Here is a 19,460-nt window from a genome sequence, read left to right as displayed (position 1 = left end):
GTTACATTTCAAAAACCAAGCCTTTATATTTCCTTTTTTAGGACAGGAAATCACAGATTGTACTGGCTAATTCTGTAACTAGGGAAAAAAATGCTTCTTGCACTTATCTGGTTATAAAAGATACCTTGGTAAATTTCCATTCCCTACCAGTTATTATAGCTACATCCAACTAGACCACCCAGAGGGGATATTAGCTAGCTGCTAAGTGCCTAGGGAACTGTTTTTCAATGTACTTTGACAATGACTTTTTCAAGGTTGATATTTCTTTGATGTAGAATGAAAGAAAAGGTGGTTGCTAAAAAGTTGAGAATGACTTGATGGCACATAATCAATAGTGAAAAAATGTCACTTTCAGAATTCTGAACTGAATAATATTATCAGGCAAAACAAAATCAACAACAATTCAGTGCTATTGAGAGGGATCTAGGGAGTCCTAGTGGACAACCACTTAGATATGAGCCATAAGTGTGCTGCAGCTACCAATAAAAAAGTCAATGCATTTCTAGGCTGCACCAACAGAGAGCTGCATCAAGATCATGAGAAGTGATAACACTGTTTTATACCCCACTGATAAGACCATACTGGGACTATTTGCATCGAGCTTTGGTCAAAAAGATGCTAAAAAAAAGTACAGAGAAGATCAACAAGGGTGATTAGAGGACTGGAGGCTGAAACACTGCTCTACCGGACTCCTTTGTTACAACTTCAAACCTTCACAGCTCTCCCCTACACATTCCCCCCACCTTCGCTCTTGTGCACGGGCCTTTCTGAAGCCTGGTAGGTGAAAAAATGCCCAAACGGGCAAACCAGAAGTTTGGGGAAAAGCACTTCCGGTTTGCCGTTGCGCTGTTTTTTGCCCTCCAGGGCTTCAGGAAGCTTCCCTGAACCCTCTGGAGTGCAAAAAACAGCACAAGGGCAAACCAGAAGTGAGTTTTCCTGAATTTCCGGTTTGTCCATCGGGGCATTTTTTTGCCTCCAGAGAGAAGTGTTTTTAATAGGAAAGTGAACACAAGAACAAGGGGGCACAATCTGAGGTTAGTTTGGGGAAAGATTAGAAGTAATGTGAGAAAATATTATTTTACTGAAAGAGTAGTAGATGCTTGGAACAAACTTCCAGCAGACGTGGTTGGTAAATCCACAGTAACTGAATTTAAACATGCCTGGGATAAACATAGATCCATCCTAAGATAAAATACAGGAAATAGTATAAGGGCAGACTAGATGGACCACAAGGTCTTTTTCTGCCGTCAATCTTCTATGTTTCTGTGTTTCAGGGAAGCTTGAGCTTGCGCGCTGGAGTTGAAACCTAGCAAAGTCTCACATGCCCTCTGATATGGCTCCACATGCCATGCGTGCCCTGTTGCGCTGTTTGCCATCACGGGACTAGGGGTGACATGATAGCAATCTTCCAATATTTAGGGGCTGTCATGAAGAAAAGGAGGCTAACCAATTCTGCAAAGCACTCAAAGGCAGGAGAAGAAGTAACAGACAGAAACCTATCAAGGAAAGATCCAATCTAGAACTAAGCAGAAATGTCCTGACAGTGAGAACAGTAGAATGGCTTGCCTCCAGAAGTTGTAAGTCCTCCATCACTGAATATTTTTAGGAAGAAATTGGACATTTGTCCAGAATGGTGTAAGGTCTCTTGCTTGAGCATAGAAACATAGAAACATAGAAGACTGATGGCAGAAAAAGACCTCATGGTCCATCTAGTCTGCCCTTATACTATTTCCTGTATTTTATCTTAGGATGGATATATGTTTATCCCAGGCATGTTTAAATTCAGTTACTGTGGATTTACCATCCACGTCTGCTGGAAGTTTGTTCCAAGAATCTACTACTCTTTCAGTGAAATAATATTTTCTCATGTTGCTTTTGATCTTTCCTCCAACTAACTTCAGATTGTGTCCCCTTGTTCTTGTGTTCACTTTTCTATTAAAAAAACTTCCTTCCTGAACCTTATTTAACCCTTGAACATATTTAAATGTTTCGATCATGTCCCCCCTTTTCCTTCTGTCCTCCAGACTATACAGATTGAGTTCATTAAGTCTTTCCTGATACGTTTTATGCTTAAGACTTTCCACCATTCTTGTAGCCCGTCTTTGGACCCGTTCAATTTTGTCAATATCTTTTTGTAGGTGAGGTCTCCAGAACTGGACAAGGTACTCCAAATGTGGTCTCACCAGCGCTCTATATAAGGGGATCACAATCTCTCTCTTCCTGGAGTTGAAGACCTCCAAGACCCCTTCCAACTCTGTTATTCTGTTATTAACACCTTTCTTTTCTTGCAGTAATGAAGTGAATGTAGGCTTCATATAAGACCTAGGGGTCAGTGTATTTGACCTCTGGGTTCTTTTGTTTTCTGTGGCTCTCCACACTGAATTCCATACATTTCTTCCCAAATCAGTGAATATTATGTTCAGAATGTGTGAGGTGGTTTTATTGCACTGTCATTGGAAAAACAATGTTGCATTTTCCATTTAGAACTCGGTGTTACAGTTCTAGTCTATTTCAATGAAGATTTATGATACATTCATGGTTTATGATACATTCACTAAATAAATTAGGACTGCTCATGCTCCAAAATAATTTGGGAAAAATGCCTTGCATCTTGCATAAACTTGAGCTCAGCACCTCTCTGCTCTTGCATAAACTTGAGCTCAGCACCTCTCTGCTCTTCATAAAAGCAACCCATAATTCTTCAAGTTTCTGTGCCAACCTAAAAATAAAAAAACGTTGTGTCTGAAAGCCTGAAAAAATAGCCTGCTTTAATGAAGAACAGAGAAGTGAGGGGCTCTGGTTTATGCAAGATCCAAGACACTATTTTCTAAATCACTTTTTTTTTTGGGGGGGGGGGGGGATGAGAAACACAAAATTCAAGATGTCTCTTCCGAACATAACTGTTAATAAACTCAGCTTGTATTGGTTTTAAGTAAAGTAATATATACTGAATCTTGAGTACAGTTAGGAGAGCTTGGAACTGGGTTTGAATTGTGTTAAATTGTGTTAGCTGGGTTTCCCTTGCATTTTTTTTAAAGCTAAGAGCAGCTCCCTCTGGAGTTACGCTTATTCCCCAATTTCTCTTTAGGAAAGAAGGCAAAACTTCAAGCTTGGACTTATAGATACTCTATAAGTATTTATTTATTTATTTATTTATTTATTTATTTATTTATCCATTAGACTTCTATGCCACCCCTCTTGAAGCGCCTCAAACAATATATGTGTAGAAATCTAATTATTTTTTAAAGAAATATACAAAATTAGCAAAAATACTAAAAACCTCATGCACAATTATCCACATTCATGCAATTTAATCATTCCCAACATTGGCCAGAGACAATCTCACTGCTCACAGACCCCATGCCCGCCAGAAGAGATAGATCTGCAGAGCTTTACAAAAGACCAGGAGGGAGAGGGCAGTATATATCTCCGGAGGGAGTTTGTTCCAAAGGGCCGGGGCCACCACAGAGAAGGCTCTTTCCTTAAGCACAGCCAGACGACATTGTCTGGCCGACAGGACTTGGAGAAAGCCAACTCTGTAGGACCTAACCAACCGCTGGGATGCATACATTATAAATGAACAATTATTTCATTTGAGCTAATTAAACGAATTAATGCATCAAATTAATCATGATTTTAGTTGCTGCTTTAACCAGATTTTAACTATACTGCTCAAAAAAATAAAGGGAACACTTAAACAACAGAATATAACTCCAAGTAAATCAAACTTCTGTGAAATCAAAACTGTCCACTTAGGAAGCAACACTGATTGATAATCAATTTCACATGCTGTTGTGCACATTCAACTTTGTACATAACAAAGTATTCAATGAGAATATTTCATTCATTCAGATCTAGGATGTGTTATTTGAGTGGTTCCCTTAATTTTTTTGAGCAGTGTATTTTATGTTTTGCTTTTGCTTTTTTAAACCAATTTCCATCTTCCATTTCCTAAGAGTGGAAAAGCAAGGCAGAGTATAGTGAAAATGTAAATAAATTAAGATGGATTCAATTAAGCTGACTTTAATGCAATGTTTGAAAAACCATTTCCTAAGTCATATCATTTGCAAATTGTTTCGCACTAAATGCCTCACTCCTGATGCTAGACCAAAGAGCTGCACTATTGCTGACAGGCCTTAGGGACAGTCTCCAGCACCACCGCTCAGTTCAACTGGAAAATAAGATGTAGTTTTTTGTTGCTAAATGGGTTAGAAACATGATAACACAAAGGAAAGGCTGAAATAGCTGCACGAACCCAGGATTTGGGCAGCTCTCATAGCCAGAAAGACTAATGTGGTTGCAGAAAATTAGATGGGGAGCTATTTGAGAAGGAACAGAAGAAATGTAGCTTCAATCACAACAAACTCTAAAAGAAACTTACCGGTGTATCTACATGCTTTGCAGGGCTCTCCTCGGTGGATGGCTGCAGGGAGAAGAAAAACAAAGAAAACATGAAAGCCAAGTTCAAATGTAAAACTTCCTTGCATGTTTATAAAACAAACTTTCGAGTTCCCATGCAACTTTCCTACATCCCTCTTCCCTCCTGTAGCTGTGGAAGGAGATTCAAAAGGTCAGGAATCCCTGGAAGTTGGCCAAGCTCCCCAGTTAATGACAAAAAGTTCAGTTTTAAAGGATAGAAAGGAAGTTAATGTTGAGTGCAACACAAATCATCCAAGCCGCTTTTAAACATCTATGAGGTCAAAAGGGGCCTTACTGTATAACTGTGTAAAGGTTTTTTGCTACAATTTTAACTGTATTTTTTGGCTGCTCCATTTCCTGCCATTTCTCTCGAAGTTCAACCTCACTTAGTTGCCCTCAACAACTCCCTCCTGTAGTCCTTTTGGATTGGTTCCTTCACCCTCGGGAGATACGACGTCTCCAAATCAGGGGAGGATGCCCATTCCCACTGCTACAAGTGTGCTGTGTGCACAGCTTTGCTTCTCCTGCATGCACGCATGTCCCAGCGTGTTTTTGCTTCTGTGCATTTATTTATTTATTTATTGCTTAGATTTGTATGCCGTCCCTCTCCGAAGACTCGGGGCGGCTCACAACACGTGGAAACAAATCATAAATAATCTGACAATTTAAAATATTTAAAGATTTAAGAAAGACCCCATATACTAACAGACATACACACAAGCATACCATATATAAATTAACATGCCCAGGGGGAGATGGTTCAGTTCCCCCATGCCTGACGGCAAAGGCATGTGTAGGAAGCGAAATCTCGCGAGGGGCCGTGCACGCAAGAGGAATTTTAGTGATTTTTTCCCCTTCTGCGCATGTGCAGAAGCAAAAAAATCACTGAATTCTCATACCCGTGCATGTCCCTCATGAAATTTTGCTTCCTGCACATGCACAGAAGCAAAAACACACTGGGACAGATGTGCGCGTATGCAGGAGAAGCAAAGCTGTGCATGTAGCACAACTTTCGCTACTGGTACAGCATCCTTATCCATACCAGTAGCAATCCCATAACTGCTCCATATTCTCCATCATGCTTCTCTTTCAGCTCCAATTTTACCAGCAACTCCTTATCAGATAACATAGAAACATAGAAGACTGACGGCAGAAAAAGACCTCATGGTCCATCTAGTCTGCCCTTATACTATTTCCTGTATTTTATCTTACAATGGGTATATGTTTATCCCAGGCATGTTTAAATTCAGTTACTGTGGATTTACCAACCACATCTGCGGGAAGTTTGCTCCAAGCATCTACTACTCTTTCAGTAAAATAATATTTTCTCATATTGCTTCTGATCTTTCCCCCGACTAACCTCAGATTGTGCCCCCTTGTTCTTGTGTTCACTTTCCTATTAAAAACACTTCCCTCCTGGACCTTATTTAACCCTTTAACATATTTAAATGTTTCGATCATGTCCCCCCTTTTCCTTCTGTCCTCCAGACTATACAGATTGAGTTCATTAAGTCTTTCCTGATACGTTTTATGCTTAAGACCTTCCACCATTCTTGTAGCCCCTCTTTGGACCCGTTCAATTTTATCAATATCTTTTTGTAGGTGAGGTCTCCAGAACTGAACACTATCTCTTGTACTTTGTCACAAAAGTCCCTTTACTTCTGCCTTTTCTATTTTTTCTGCATTCCACAGTCTCTGCATTACAAGTCTCATATGGCATCTATCTAAAAAAGGGGGGGCAGTTTTATTGGCATGAACAGGGGGACGAATTATTTTCTCTAGTACATGACCCTCATCTGAATCCTCATCTCCAAATTTTCTCTTTGCTTTGTTAATATCTTTATGAGGTGGGGATCAATGGGGATCTCTCATTGACTGTGTTTATTCTGTAAGGTTATAAAACAATTCAGCTCATTAGGCTTTTAGCTTCTTCAGCCCTTCCTTTGAGGAAGTGCAAGCCATCAAATTTGTTAGAAGGCTCTGGTGGTTTCCTGCAGTTGGCTTTGGCAGCAAAAAAAAAAGTTTCAAACCCCAAGCCGGAGGCTTAGCAGAGTTGGTTAAAATACTCATAATTCTGTGGTGGGGTTTTTTTTTAATGGCACCTAACTGATGTCCCAGAAAACTGGAAAAGTTTGTTTCCAAGAGCCCCCAATCATTGATTACAAAACACTACAACTCTACCCACATGGGTATTTTTAAACGGCTGTTCGGCTGAGCTCAAACTACCATGTTTGCAGATTGAATGGTAAAGTGGGACAACAGCACAGCAAGCACAGGTTTTGCCCTTTCTGCAACACTGTTTGTCCTGAAATGCTGTGGCAGTAAAGAAATAAGCCCTATTTCCAGGAGCGAGAGCATGCTTCTCCTTTTATGGGTAAAGCATTATAGGCAGTATTCTGTTTGCTTGCAGGTTCAGTCCCAAGTTTGTCCAGTTAAAAACAACTTGGGGTTAATGTTGAGAACTTAGAAAACTATTGCTAGGTCAGAACAGACAGTACAAAGCTGTGACTATTGAAAAAATTATTTCAAAATAACTTAATTCCTTATCTTCACTAATGCCAGTCAAAGTTTGTAACAAGGCGTGCAACTACAATTTGCAATTTGTAGTTTGACAATTTGCAGCTACGGCATCTCTGATCTGATCTAAGTGTAGTTCATAAAATATAATACCCAAATGTCCTTCCTGTTAATGACTACTTCACCTTCAACCGCAACAACACACAAGCATGTAATAGATTTAAACTAAATGTCAACCGCTCTAAACTAGACTGCAAAAAATACAATTTCAACAATTGAGTAATCAGTGCCTGGAGTGCACTACTTGACTCTGTGGTTTCTACTCCTAACCCCAAAACCTTTAACCTTAGATTATCTACAATTGAACTCTCCCTCTTTCTAAGAGGTCTGTAAGGGACGTGCATAAGTGCACCATTGTGTCTACCATCCCTGTCCTACTGTTCTATTGTCTTCTATCATTAATTTTCATCATTACTTTTCTAATGTTTTATTTATAAAATTGCCATACTATAATTGTTTGACACACACACACACACACACACACACACACACACACACACACATAAAATCTGATACAACGGTGACCTAGAATAAGGTTAGGGTGTCCCTCAGTTAGAAAACCAACTATTTTGTGTACAATGACATCCATTTACAAATAAGAAAATCCATCAATAAAATCCATATAGAATAGGCGTTGATTGCTTACCTGAACGCCTCTTCTCGTACGGTGAGCGGGTACAGCAGTCACATGGGTTGCTCATGTCCAATCCGGTGGAACTGAGCCTAGTGTTAAAAAAGCTTGCCGGATCCGCCCCTTCCCCAGAATTCGCGAATCCATAGACTAGGCTCAGCTGTGAAGCTCTGTAGTGTTCAACTCTCATTGTTAGAGGAAGAAAGATATAGAAAGGTAAAGAAGACACATACAAGGGCGGGAAGTGACTGCTGTACCCGCTCACCGTACGAGAAGAGGCGTTCAGGTAAGCAATCAACGCCTATTCTCCGTACTGAAGGAGCGGGTCCAGCAGTCACATGGGACATACCCAATAGATGGTCCCTAGGGTGGGATTAGATTGCTATCGTGTGAGATAACGGATTGGAGTACCCTTCTGCCGAAGGCAGCGTCCGCTGAAGCGTAAGAATCAATCTTGTAGTGCCTGATGAAGGAATTTGGCGAGGCCCAAGTGGCTGCTTTGCAGACCTCCTCCAACGGGGCTTGAGTCGCCCAAGCGGCCGAGGTGGCTGCGCTCCTGGTGGAATGCGCTGTGATGTTCCTTGGAACTGAGAGGGAGGCCGACTCATAGGCCTTAGATATAGTCCCTCTGATCCAACGGCCTATTACTGTTGAAGACACTTTGGCCCCCATGACTCTGGGGTGATAGGCTATAAAAAGTGCTTCTGACCTCCGAAAGGGTCCTGTGCGTTGGATATAGATTCTCAGCGCTCTGATGAGATCCAGGGTGTGCCATCTAATTGCCAAGGGATGGTCTCGTTGGAGGCAGAAGGAAGGTAGGACAATATCCTGAGATCTGTGGAACATGGAACTGACCTTGGGTAAGAAGGTGGGGTCCAGTCGTAAGACTACCTTGTCCTGATGGAATTGACAAAGGTCCTGCCTGATTGAGAGGGCAGCCAGCTCCGAAATGCGTCGGGCAGAGGTAATAGCCACCAGGAATGCTACCTTAAAAGATAGGTACCTGAGGGACGCCGATTTTAGGGGTTCGTATGGTGCCTGCGTGAGGGAATGGAGAACCCGTGGCAAATCCCAGGATGGATACCTGTGGACCTTGGAAGGTCTGAGGTTGGCTATGCCCTTGAGGAATTCCTGAACTTCAGGGAAGGATCGGAGAGGCTGTCTGCGGGGACCCCCTAGGACAGATGAAATGGCTGCCAGATGACGCCGGAGGGTGCTGGTGGAAAGTCCTTTATGGAAGCCTTGCATAAGGAAGGAAATAATTCTGTGTATGGGGATGCACAGAGGGGAGAGACCTTCCTGTAGACACCACTGGTGAAACTTGGACCACGTGTGGTCGTAGATTCGATTGGTCGAACCCCTTCTGGCCTTTAAAATGACCTCCACTGAATCGGGGTCATGACCACGCAGTTCTAAGTCTCTCCTGATAACAGCCAGGCGGTGAGGTGGAACCACTCCGGGTCTGGATGGAAAGAGGCCCCCTGCCGCAGTATATCCCCCGAAACGGGGAGTCGCCAAGGGTCCTGGACGGACAGCTGTTGGAGATCCGCGAACCAGGGCCGGCGGGGCCAATGAGGGGCGATTAAGATTATTCGGGCCCTCTCGGTGAGGACCTTGTGAATCACGTCCGGGAGAATTGGAATTGGAGGAAATGCGTAGAGTAGGCCTGGAGGCCATGGACTCCGGAGGGCATTGATTGCTTCCGCTCCCGGGGATGGAAATCTGGAAAAGAAGCGAGGGAGTTGGGCGTTCGCATTGGTCGCGAAGAGATCCAGGATTGGTAGGCCGAATCTGAGGCTGATTTGGTGGAACAGGTCTTGATGGAGGTTCCACTCTCCTGGGTCTATCGTTGCTCGAGATAGCCAATCCGCCTGGACGTTGAGGCTCCCCGAGATGTGATCGGCTAGGAGCGACCGAAGATGTTTTTCCGCCCAAAGGCCTAACTTGAGGGCCTCCCTCATGAGAGCCTTGGATCTCGTGCCCCCCTGTCTGCAGATATGGCTTTTTGTGGCAATGTTGTCGGTGAGAATGAGAACGTGCCGGTTGGGAATGCGAGGAGAGAAATGCTTCAGAGCCAGGGAAACGGCTCTTAACTCTAGCCAATTGATTGGCCTGGAAGCTTCCTCCGGGGACCACGTGCCCTGGGCTATCATCCCCTGGGCGTGGGCGCCCCATCCCGATAGACTGGCATCTGTGGTGATGACAAATTGATCCGGGCACCTGAACGGGGATCCTTTGTCCATGGCCGGAGACTTCCACCACTTGAAGGATCTGCGAACACTTGGTGGGATGACAATGCGCCGATTTGAGTTGCTGTGCCCCGATCTCTGAAAGGGTAATAGGAGCCACTGGAGTTCCCTAGCATGAAGGCGAGCCCAGGGAATGATGCCTATGCATGACACCATCTTCCCCAAAAGGGAAGACAGAGTTACTATGGATACTGAAGAATTAGATAAAATGTTAGAAATTAACTCCCCTATACTAAGTTTTCTCTCGGGAGAGAGAAAAACCTGGGAGGATTCTGAATTGATAATGGAACCCAGGTGAGAAATGGATGTGGAAGGTTGGAGGTGACTTTTTTCAAAGTTGATGGAAAATCCATGGTCCTGAAGGACTGACATGGTGACAGAAAGGTCTGTTTTCACTTTCTCTAGGGAGTTCCCATGAATCAAAATATCATCAAGATAACATAAAATGTGAATGGGAGACGCCCGGATATAGGCCGCCAGGGACCCCAAGAGCTTTGTAAAGACCCGAGGGGCCGAGGAAAGGCCAAATGGCATCGCCCTATACTGGAAATGCCTGCCTTGAAAGGAAAAACGTAAAAACTTTCTGTGGCATTTGGCTATAGGAATGTGAAGGTAGGCCTCAGTGAGGTCTAAGGAGACCATGAAATCTCCCGTGTGAATGGCGGCCAAAATAGAAGATAAGGAGTGCATCTTAAACTTCCTATATTTGATGAATAGGTTTAGTTTCTTTAAATCCAAAATAGCTCTCCAACCTCCGGAGGACTTTGGAACCATAAATAGGATGGAGTAAAAACCTAGGCCCTTCTGACCGGAAGGAACCGGTTGAATGGCTCTGATGGACAATAGATGAGAAATGGCCTCCTCCATACGGTTACAATCTGAGGAGGACCTGGGAGAAGGGCAGGAAATAAAACGTTTAGGGGGAGGAGAAATAAATTCTAAAAGAAGGCCTGTTTGAACAGTGTCAATGACCCAGGGGTCCTTGGAGGTGAGACGCCAATTAGAGGCGAAATGAGCTAGGCGACCCCCTATGGGAATAGAGGAAAGATTACCATCTAGGTTTTTTTGAGGCCCTGTTAGAGGAAGCTCCCCTTTGGAAGCGAAAACCTCTACCCCTGGAGTTCCTACCTTGGGAACGAAAGCGGGGGGAATACTGACCTGGAGATCTCTGATAGGAAGCCGCTTGATCTTGCTGGCGCCTCGGGCGACGAAAGGACTGCGTTTTGGTAGCCTTTTTTGTGGTTGGACCCAAAACTTTCTTCTTGTCCGCGGTTTCCGTGAGGAGTGGATCCAGAAGATCACCGAAAAGAAGGTCGCGCTTTAAGGGTCCCTGAGATAACTGCCACTTCTGGCGTACTCCCGCTTGCCAAGGGCGAATCCATAGGAGTCTCCTTGCCGTTGTAGAAGCTGCAATAGACTTAGCAGAAAATCTAGTAGATTGCAAGGTGGCATCAGCCACGTACTGGGCAGCTGCAAAGACCTTGTTGAAGTCTTGTTGACCTCTCAAGTCATCGGGAGGAATATGCTGTTGAAGTTGGCGAAGCCACAGCAGCATGGCTCTGGAGAAAAAGGAGGCTGCTGCAGAACTTTTAATGGCCCAGGAATCTGCGGTGAATCCTCTTTTGAGCATTTGTTCAATACGCTTGTCCTCTGGGCGGAGGACTTCCTCCGCCTCTCCTGGCACAGCCGCTGCCGAATGAAGGATCTTGACAGGTTCATCCGGTTTGGGAAAGGATAGAAGCTCTTCATAGGAAGAGGAAAGTTTGTACAACTTTCTGTCTTTGGTGGAGGGATTAAGTCCAGAGGCTGGGAAATCCCACTGTTTGAGTAAGGCATCTTTAAACAATTTAGGCATAGGAATTACCTCGTTATCCTCCTGTTCCTCAGTGAAGTAAGGTAAATTCTCCTCCGGGGGATCAGTGGAAGTGGAGGCTTGTTTCTCCTGGGCCGCTAATCCCGTAGAAATTCTAGCTTTGAGGAGAAGAGATTTGAATAATTGAGAAGGAAAAATGGTAATTGGAGAAGGAACCTTTATTTGGGATTCCTCATCATCTGATAGACCTTGAAAAGGGTCCTCATCATCCTCCATATCCTCATATTCGTCCTGAGAGGAATCTGAATCATCCTGAATAGGAGCTCTAACCGCTGGGGAAGAACCCAAGGGGCGGGAGGGACGAGAAGGAGGAGGAGGTAAGGGAAGCTCATTGATGGAAGAGAGTTTGGCATCAATGGCCTTAGACAACACAGCAAAAATAGATTGGAACTCAGGAGGTAAACTAGAAATATCAGCAGGAATGGCAGAAGAATCCCTAAAGGCCTGGGAGGATCCTGGCTGGGGGGAATCTTCAATAATATCTGGTTCCTCTGGACCTATGCCCCATAGGTTAGGTTGGGGTCTGTCTAGGTTAGGCTCATCCAGAGATAACACAGGGACCCCAGAAGGAGGTAGACTAGAAGCCTCTGGGGGGTCTTGACTACTGAGTACTTGGGCCTGCACTTTTAAACGTTTTGCTGATTTGTCATGGATTCTTTGTAGGGCTAGGTCCCTTCTCTTCTCGGCCCTGGTGACCTTGGTCGAGGGGCGGGCCCCTGGAGAAGAGGAGGAAGAGGCCTGGGGGATACTAGTAATCTCATCGCCTGTAGGCCTGGCCTCTCTGGGACCTTTAGTTGTGCCTCTCTTGGGAAAAGTAGCCATAGTCTGACAATTAACAGAAGACAAGGCTGAGCCAATAACTGAATAGATAAGGAGAAGAATTTTAAGGACTTCCCAAGAGGAATGGATCCTGCTTCGAGGCCTCGAAGCTGCTGAGACGTGAGGACAATCTGGGCAAACCCAGAGTTCGTGTCCCCAAATCCAGCGGGGCCAGCCTCCCTAAACTTTTTAATTAAGTAAACCAAGGCACTCTGGTTGGAGGCTTAGCCGGTGGAGAATTTAGCCTGGGCGTCCCAAGGCCCGCTCCGGGATCCACGCGGTGGACTGAGGCCTACGCGGCTGGCAGGAGGCCAACACGAGAGGCCTAAATTTAAAAAGGGCGCGAAGGCCTTCGCGCCGAAAAATCGCTCCTAATATGCCTTAAAGGGGAAGCGATCGACTAAGTCCAGGAGACTAGAAAGCCGTCTCACTCCGCAGGAGGTATTTCTTAAGCCCTTTAATATATATACAATAAAGAATCAATAAATCAATAACTTAATACTTGCACCAGAACCTCCAGGCCAAAGGATTAAAAGAATCCACAAGCGGCCGCGGGGATCGTACACGGCAAAACCGCCGGGGGAAAACGAAACCGCAACTTCTCCAAAGGAAAAAAGCCGAGCCGCAAACGGCTGGCGCTATTAGTGCAAGTAAATAATAATGGTAAAACAATTCTTACTACTTTTGAAGAAAAAGATCGAAGGGAAGGTGTTAGAATGTTGAACGAGCTATCACAATACAACCGCAGGATATGCGAACTGAGCGAATTCTGGGGAAGGGGCGGATCCGGCAAGCTTTTTTAACACTAGGCTCAGTTCCACCGGATTGGACATGAGCAACCCATGTGACTGCTGGACCCGCTCCTTCAGTACGGAGAATGGGATGGATGAGATGGGATGGGATGAGCAGTGGATTGCTCCCGGTTTTTAGAACTGGTAGCAGTGGGAGTCTGCCTACCCACCCAGAACACATCTGTGCATGCATGAACTGGTAGTAAAGGTTTTTAGAACCCACCACTGGATGGGGTGGGATGGGATGGAACGGAACAGAATAGACTAGAACAGAACAGAATAGAATGGAATGGAATGTTTTGGTCAACAGTGATTAGACACACAAGGAAATTATTTATAGTGCAAAAGCTCTCAATGTACATGCAAAGTGACAGAGTAATAATAATCATAACAACGATATCAATAAGAAGGAGTAGTAGAGAAGATGAGAAGGATAATAATAGTACATTCCAACACATGGGTAAATATATTTAGATAGAGAATAGAATAGAATAGAATAGAATTCTTTATTGGCCAAGTGTGATGGGACCTACAAGGAATTTGTCTTTGGTGCATATTCCCCCAGTGTACATAAAAGAAAAGATAAGTTCATCAAGAATAATGAGGTACAACACTTAATTATTGCCATAGGGTACAAATAAGCAATCAGAAAATAATCAATATTAATATAAATCATAAAGATACAAGCAACAAGTTACAGTCATTAAGTGGGAGGAGACAGGTGATAGGAACAATGAGAAGATTAATAGTAATGCAGCCTTAGTGAATAGTTTGACAGTGATGAGGGAATTATTTGTTTAGCAGATTAATGGTTGGGAAAAAACTGTTGTTTTGTCTAGTTGTCTTGGTGTGCAGTGCTCTATAGCGTTGTTTTGAGGGTAGGAGTTGAAACAAAGATTTGAAACTCTTTTTGACCCATGCAGTATATAGGTCTTCAATGGAAGGTAGATTGGCAATAATTATTTTTTCTGCAGTTCTAATTATCCTTTGAAGTCTGTGTCTGTCTTCAGAACCAAACCAGAACCAAACCAGACAGTTATAGAGGTGCAGATGACAGACTCAATGATTCCTCTGTAGAACTGTATCAGCAGCTCCTTGGGCAGTTTGAGCTTCCTGAATTGGCACAGAAAGAGCACTCTTTGTTGTGCTTTTTTGATGACGTTTTTGATGCTAGGTGACCATTTTAGGTCTTGAGATATGATACAACCTAGAAATTTGAAGGTCTCTACTGTTGATACTGTGTTGTCTAATACTGTAAGAGGTGGCAGAATGGGAGGGTTTCTCCTAAAGTCTACCACCATTTATACAGTTTTGAGTGAGTTCAGTTCTAGATTGTTCCAGTCGCACCACGGAGCTAGTTGTTCAACCTCCCCTCTGTATGTACTGTAGTTTCATCATTGTCTCGAATGAGACCAATCACTGTTGTATCATCTGCAAACTTCAGTAGTTTAACAGATGGATCGTTTGAAATGCAGTCATTGGTATTTAGAGAGACGTTGTGAGAGTACACAGCCTTTGGGGGGGCTGTACTAATTGTACAGATATCTGATGTGATTTTGCATAGCTTCACCTGCTGCTTCCTTCTGTTAGGAAGCTTGTAATCCACTTACAAGTGTGTTCAGGTACTGCTAGCTGATTTAGTTTAGTTAGATCAGTGATTTTCAACCTTTTTTGAGCCGCGGCACATTTTTTACATTTACGAAACCCTGGGGCACATTGAGCAGGGGGGGGGGGCGGTTAAAAAAAGTTTAGACAAAAAAATTATCTCTCTCTCTTCCTCCCCTTCACTATATTTCTTTCTCCCTCCCTCTTTCTATCCCTTCCTTCCTCTTTCTCTCTCTCTCTCCCCATCCCTTTCTTTCTCTTCCTTCCTTCCTCTGTTTTTTGCTCTCTTTCTCCCTCCTTCCCTCCTTGTCTTTCTCTCTCTCTCCTTCCCTCCCTCTCTTTCTCTCTCTCTTGCTTTCTTTCTCTCTTTCGCTCTCTCTCTTGCTTTCTTTCTCTTGTTTTCTCTCTCTCTCTTGCTTTCTATCTTTCTCTCTTGTTCTCTTTCTCTCTCTCTCTTTCTCTTTCTTTCTTTCTCTCTCTTTCTTTCTTTCTCTATTTCTTTCTCTCTCTCTTTCTTTCTTTCTTTCTCTCTTTCTTTCTCTCTCTCTTGCTTTCTTTCTCTCTGAGCTTCGCGGCACACCTGACCATGTCTCACGGCACACTGGTTGAAAAACACTGAGTTAGATGAATGTCCGGTATGATGGTATTGAACCCTGAACTAAAGTCTACAAAGAGGACCCTTGCATAGGTCTTTGGAGATTCAAGATGTCATAGTATGTAGTGCAGAACCATATTAAACAGCATCCTCTGTTGATCTATTTGCTTGGAATGAAAATTGCAGGGGGTCTAATCACTTAGCCTTTCAAAGGTTTTTGTAACCACAGATGTTAGAGCAACTGGTCTGTAGTCATTCACTTTCTTGATGGAGGACTACTTCGGCACTAGGATGATAGTGGAGCATTTGAAGCAAGAAGGAACGTGGCATATATCTAGCAATTTGTTGAAGATTTGGGTGAAGATGGGGGCCAATTGGTCAGCACAGACTTTTAAGCAAGGAAGAGTTATCTTGTCTGAGCCTGGTGCTTTTCTTGGCTTCTGTCTGTGAAATAGATCTTGCACTTCCTTTTCTGTGATCACCAGAGGTTTTGAACCCAATGGGATAGGGTCAGATGTAGGATGTTTGGCTGTTCTTGGTGTGTCTGGGGATAAGCGACTGTAGTTTCCTTTCAAACCTGCAGTAGAACACAGTTCAGGTCATCTGCCAGTTGCTGATTTCCTTCAGTTTGGGAAGATTTGCCATGATAACCAGTGATGTTTTTAAGAGTTTTTCACATGTTTGCTGATTCATTTGTTGAGAACTGATTCCTTAGTTTTTCAGAGTAGCTTCTTTTTCCTGCTCTGATTTCCCTTGTTAATACATTTCTGGCATTATTGCACAACATTCTATCATTCTATCACATTATTGCACAACATCCTATCATGGTTTCCTCTTTGGAATGACATAGCTGCTTAAGTTTAGCTGTGAACCAAGGTTTATTATTATTGTATATTCGCATGTTTCTGGTCGGTACACATAGATCTTCACAGAAGCTGACATATAATGTTACAGTATCTGTAGGTTTGCAGAGGTATCTTCAAAAATAGGACAGTACTGTGAGGATTAGGTGTTCAGCAGAGTGATGGCACAAAAGAAAAACTGTCCCGGTGTCTATAGCGTTGTTTTGGCATGCAATGCCCTATGGAAGCATCCTGAACCTGGATTGATGGGTCTGTATAGATATTTTCTTAGCCCTCCTTCTTACCCTCGAAATATACAGGTCTATGTAAGTCAGGCTGGCTGAAATTGATTTTTTTTTTTTTTGCAATCCTAACTTGGAGTCTGTACCTGTCCTGTTTAGTTGCTGTACCAAACCAGCAACTGGTTGTACAAGTACACGTACAAATGACAGATTCAAAAATACCTCCTATAGAACTTTATTAATAGCTGTATGATTCGATTGTGTGCTTGTTTTTTATATATTGGGGTTTTCTTTGGATTTTTTAACCTAAAACTGTAATTTAGATTGCTAAATATTAGATTTGTTACTATGTATTGTTTTTTTACCATTGTTGTGAGCCGCCCCGAGTCTGCAGAGAGGGGCAGCATATAAATCTAATAAATCTAATCTAATCTAATCCTGGGGCAGTCTGAACTTCCTCAACTGATGCAGGAATCACATCATTTGTTGTGCCTTTTTAATAATGGTTCTAATCTTAGATGTCCATTTCGAGTCCTGCGAGAGTATAGAACCCAAAACCCTGAAGGATTCTACAGCTGATACTGTATTGTTGAATATAATAAGAGGTAGTTGAGCATGAGGTCTATCTAAAATCCAAAATCATATTGCAAATGATGACAGGAGACCTAGTAATAAGTAGGGGTGACACAAATGGGAAAAGTGTTTAGAATGTTTAAAAATGTTACCCATAAACTTGCAAGTGTTTTTGGGCAGACTATACCAAATGGTTTCTCTTTTTATTCAGACTTCCTAATTACCCCAGGTTTACCCTCAATAGGAGTACATACATATGGCATCAGCAGTTGGTTGCTACTGGTACAGCCTGGTTCTATGAACCAGTAGCAGCGGTGGTGGGAGGCTCCATCCCTCCACCCCGGACACTTCTGCACATGTGCAGTAGCTTCTGTGCATGCGCAGAAGAGTCGCAAGCGCACAAACTGGTAGCAACAGGATTTGCAACCCATTACTACATGGCATGCTTAAACAGATAATTTAAAGATGCTACACACAAGAACAATCTTTTATAATATTAAGCTTGAAACATAATTGTGAGTACTATTCCTTGACCAAGTCATGTCAAGTTATCTTAACTCTGAAAATAGGTTAACCTGAGGTTCTCCCTCTCTCCACCTTACAAACATAGGAAGTGTTTACAAAAACCATAGAAGCATTCCTTGTTATGGGAATTTCTCTTTATCTCCTGCAACTTCTCTGTTATAAACTGAAGTAGTCTTCCATATTGTGGGCTGTTTTTTACTCACCAAATTAATCCCAGTTATGTAGGCTATGAGGATGGGGGCACTAATTTATTCACTTTTTTACTTTATGTGCATGCCACCCAATTTGGAAAGTTTCTGCAAAACTATTTCAATGGGCAGCTGAAACACATGACAAGAAATTTAAAAAAGATGCCTTGCCAGACCTTTGATCCATTCTAGCCTAATGCTGTCAACACTACCATGAATGATATTTCAGGGTTTCAGTTGGAAGTATCTGTCAGTTTTTACTTAGAAAGATCAAGAACTGAATATAGAAAAATAATAAAAAGAAAAATATATAAAGAACCCAGTTCTTTATATATTTTTCTTTCTTTCTTTCTGTCTTTCTTTCCCTTTCCTTCCTTCTTTTTTCTTTCTTTTTTTCTTTCACTTTTAGCTTTCTCTTTGTTTTCTTTCTTTTTATTAGCTTGTATTAGTTTTTAATCTTTCAAAAATACTTTTAATAAAATTATTTTGAAAGAAGGAATTGAATTTAGGACTTTTTGCAATGGATTTATTTTACGGTAGAACTCTAGCAGTCTGGCAGCTTCTTTTCAGATATTAGAGCAACACTTAAGACCATTTTATTTGGAAGTAGCTTTATTACTGGCTAACTAAACCATTTCTCTTACTCTTTCAGCTGTCCTTTAATTTCATTATAATATAACTCAGATATTGTTTCTCTGGGATATTTATGAGATAGCAGTCAAAGCATAAGTAATATTAAAATTAGTAGCTAAAATCTACTTTATTAAAAACCATCTTGACAGTTAATTACAAAATCATTATTCAAACAAAACAAATCAGTAAGCAAATAAATACAATTTCTTCCTTTCAGTGGCTTCTACTTGGTTCTTTGCCCAGAATGTTGTTAAATGTTCCATGCATAATGCAATTAACCACCTGAAGTTTAACGATGGAAAGTTGCATGTGGTCCTAGCTCACCCAAACTACTTCTAAAAACTGGTTCCTCTTTGCTGAATTGATACAAATAACAAAAGCACTTAGGCTCACTGGTATTGAAGGTAATTGCACTTCTCCAAGCCAGCAATCATAAAATGTCAACCATGCCTAAAGATATTTGGAGCCTTTCAATGGCCCAGTGTTTTTTGTGGTTTATATGCTGTGCTGTGCTGTCAGAGTCTTGGTTAAAATGGAAATACTAAAAATAAAGCTTTACCCATTAAATTCTGCAACAGTTCCAGGTTCCACTTAGTGTTTTAAAATTTCATGTTGTGTGCATGCATTAAGGCCCCTTTTGTAATATTTTCCTCATAGTTAGTTTATCAAACTTTTAATTGTTATTTCTCTTAAACAAGTCAATTCTTCTTTAATTCAGCTATTGCTTCTCCATACAAATACAAATCCATATATATATATATATATATATATATACATATATTTTCAAATTTTCAAATTCAGCAAAAAAAACATGTGACACATAGAGATAGAATTGTCGGCTATCAATAAAATTAACTGCATTGGAAATGGCCCTGGGTTGGTCCGAGAGGCAAAAAAG

The 19,460-nt window shown here is 42.2% G+C and overlaps 1 protein-coding gene across 1 annotated transcript in view; it reads right to left on the bottom strand.

Annotated features, from left to right (window-relative positions):
- Positions 1 to 19,460, bottom strand: part of TNS1 (tensin 1) — a 543,368-nt gene that overhangs the window by 158,475 nt on the left and 365,433 nt on the right. The window contains 1 exon segment of the mRNA XM_070729764.1: positions 4,382 to 4,423. Within this exon segment, the coding sequence (XP_070585865.1) occupies positions 4,382 to 4,423 (42 nt within the window).

Source organism: Erythrolamprus reginae, chromosome 1 (assembly GCF_031021105.1).
Source record: "Erythrolamprus reginae isolate rEryReg1 chromosome 1, rEryReg1.hap1, whole genome shotgun sequence".
Taxonomy (NCBI): domain Eukaryota; kingdom Metazoa; phylum Chordata; class Lepidosauria; order Squamata; family Dipsadidae; genus Erythrolamprus; species Erythrolamprus reginae.
The sequence above is the reverse complement of the archived record's forward strand: the minus strand, read 5'-3'. Positions and strand labels throughout refer to the sequence as shown.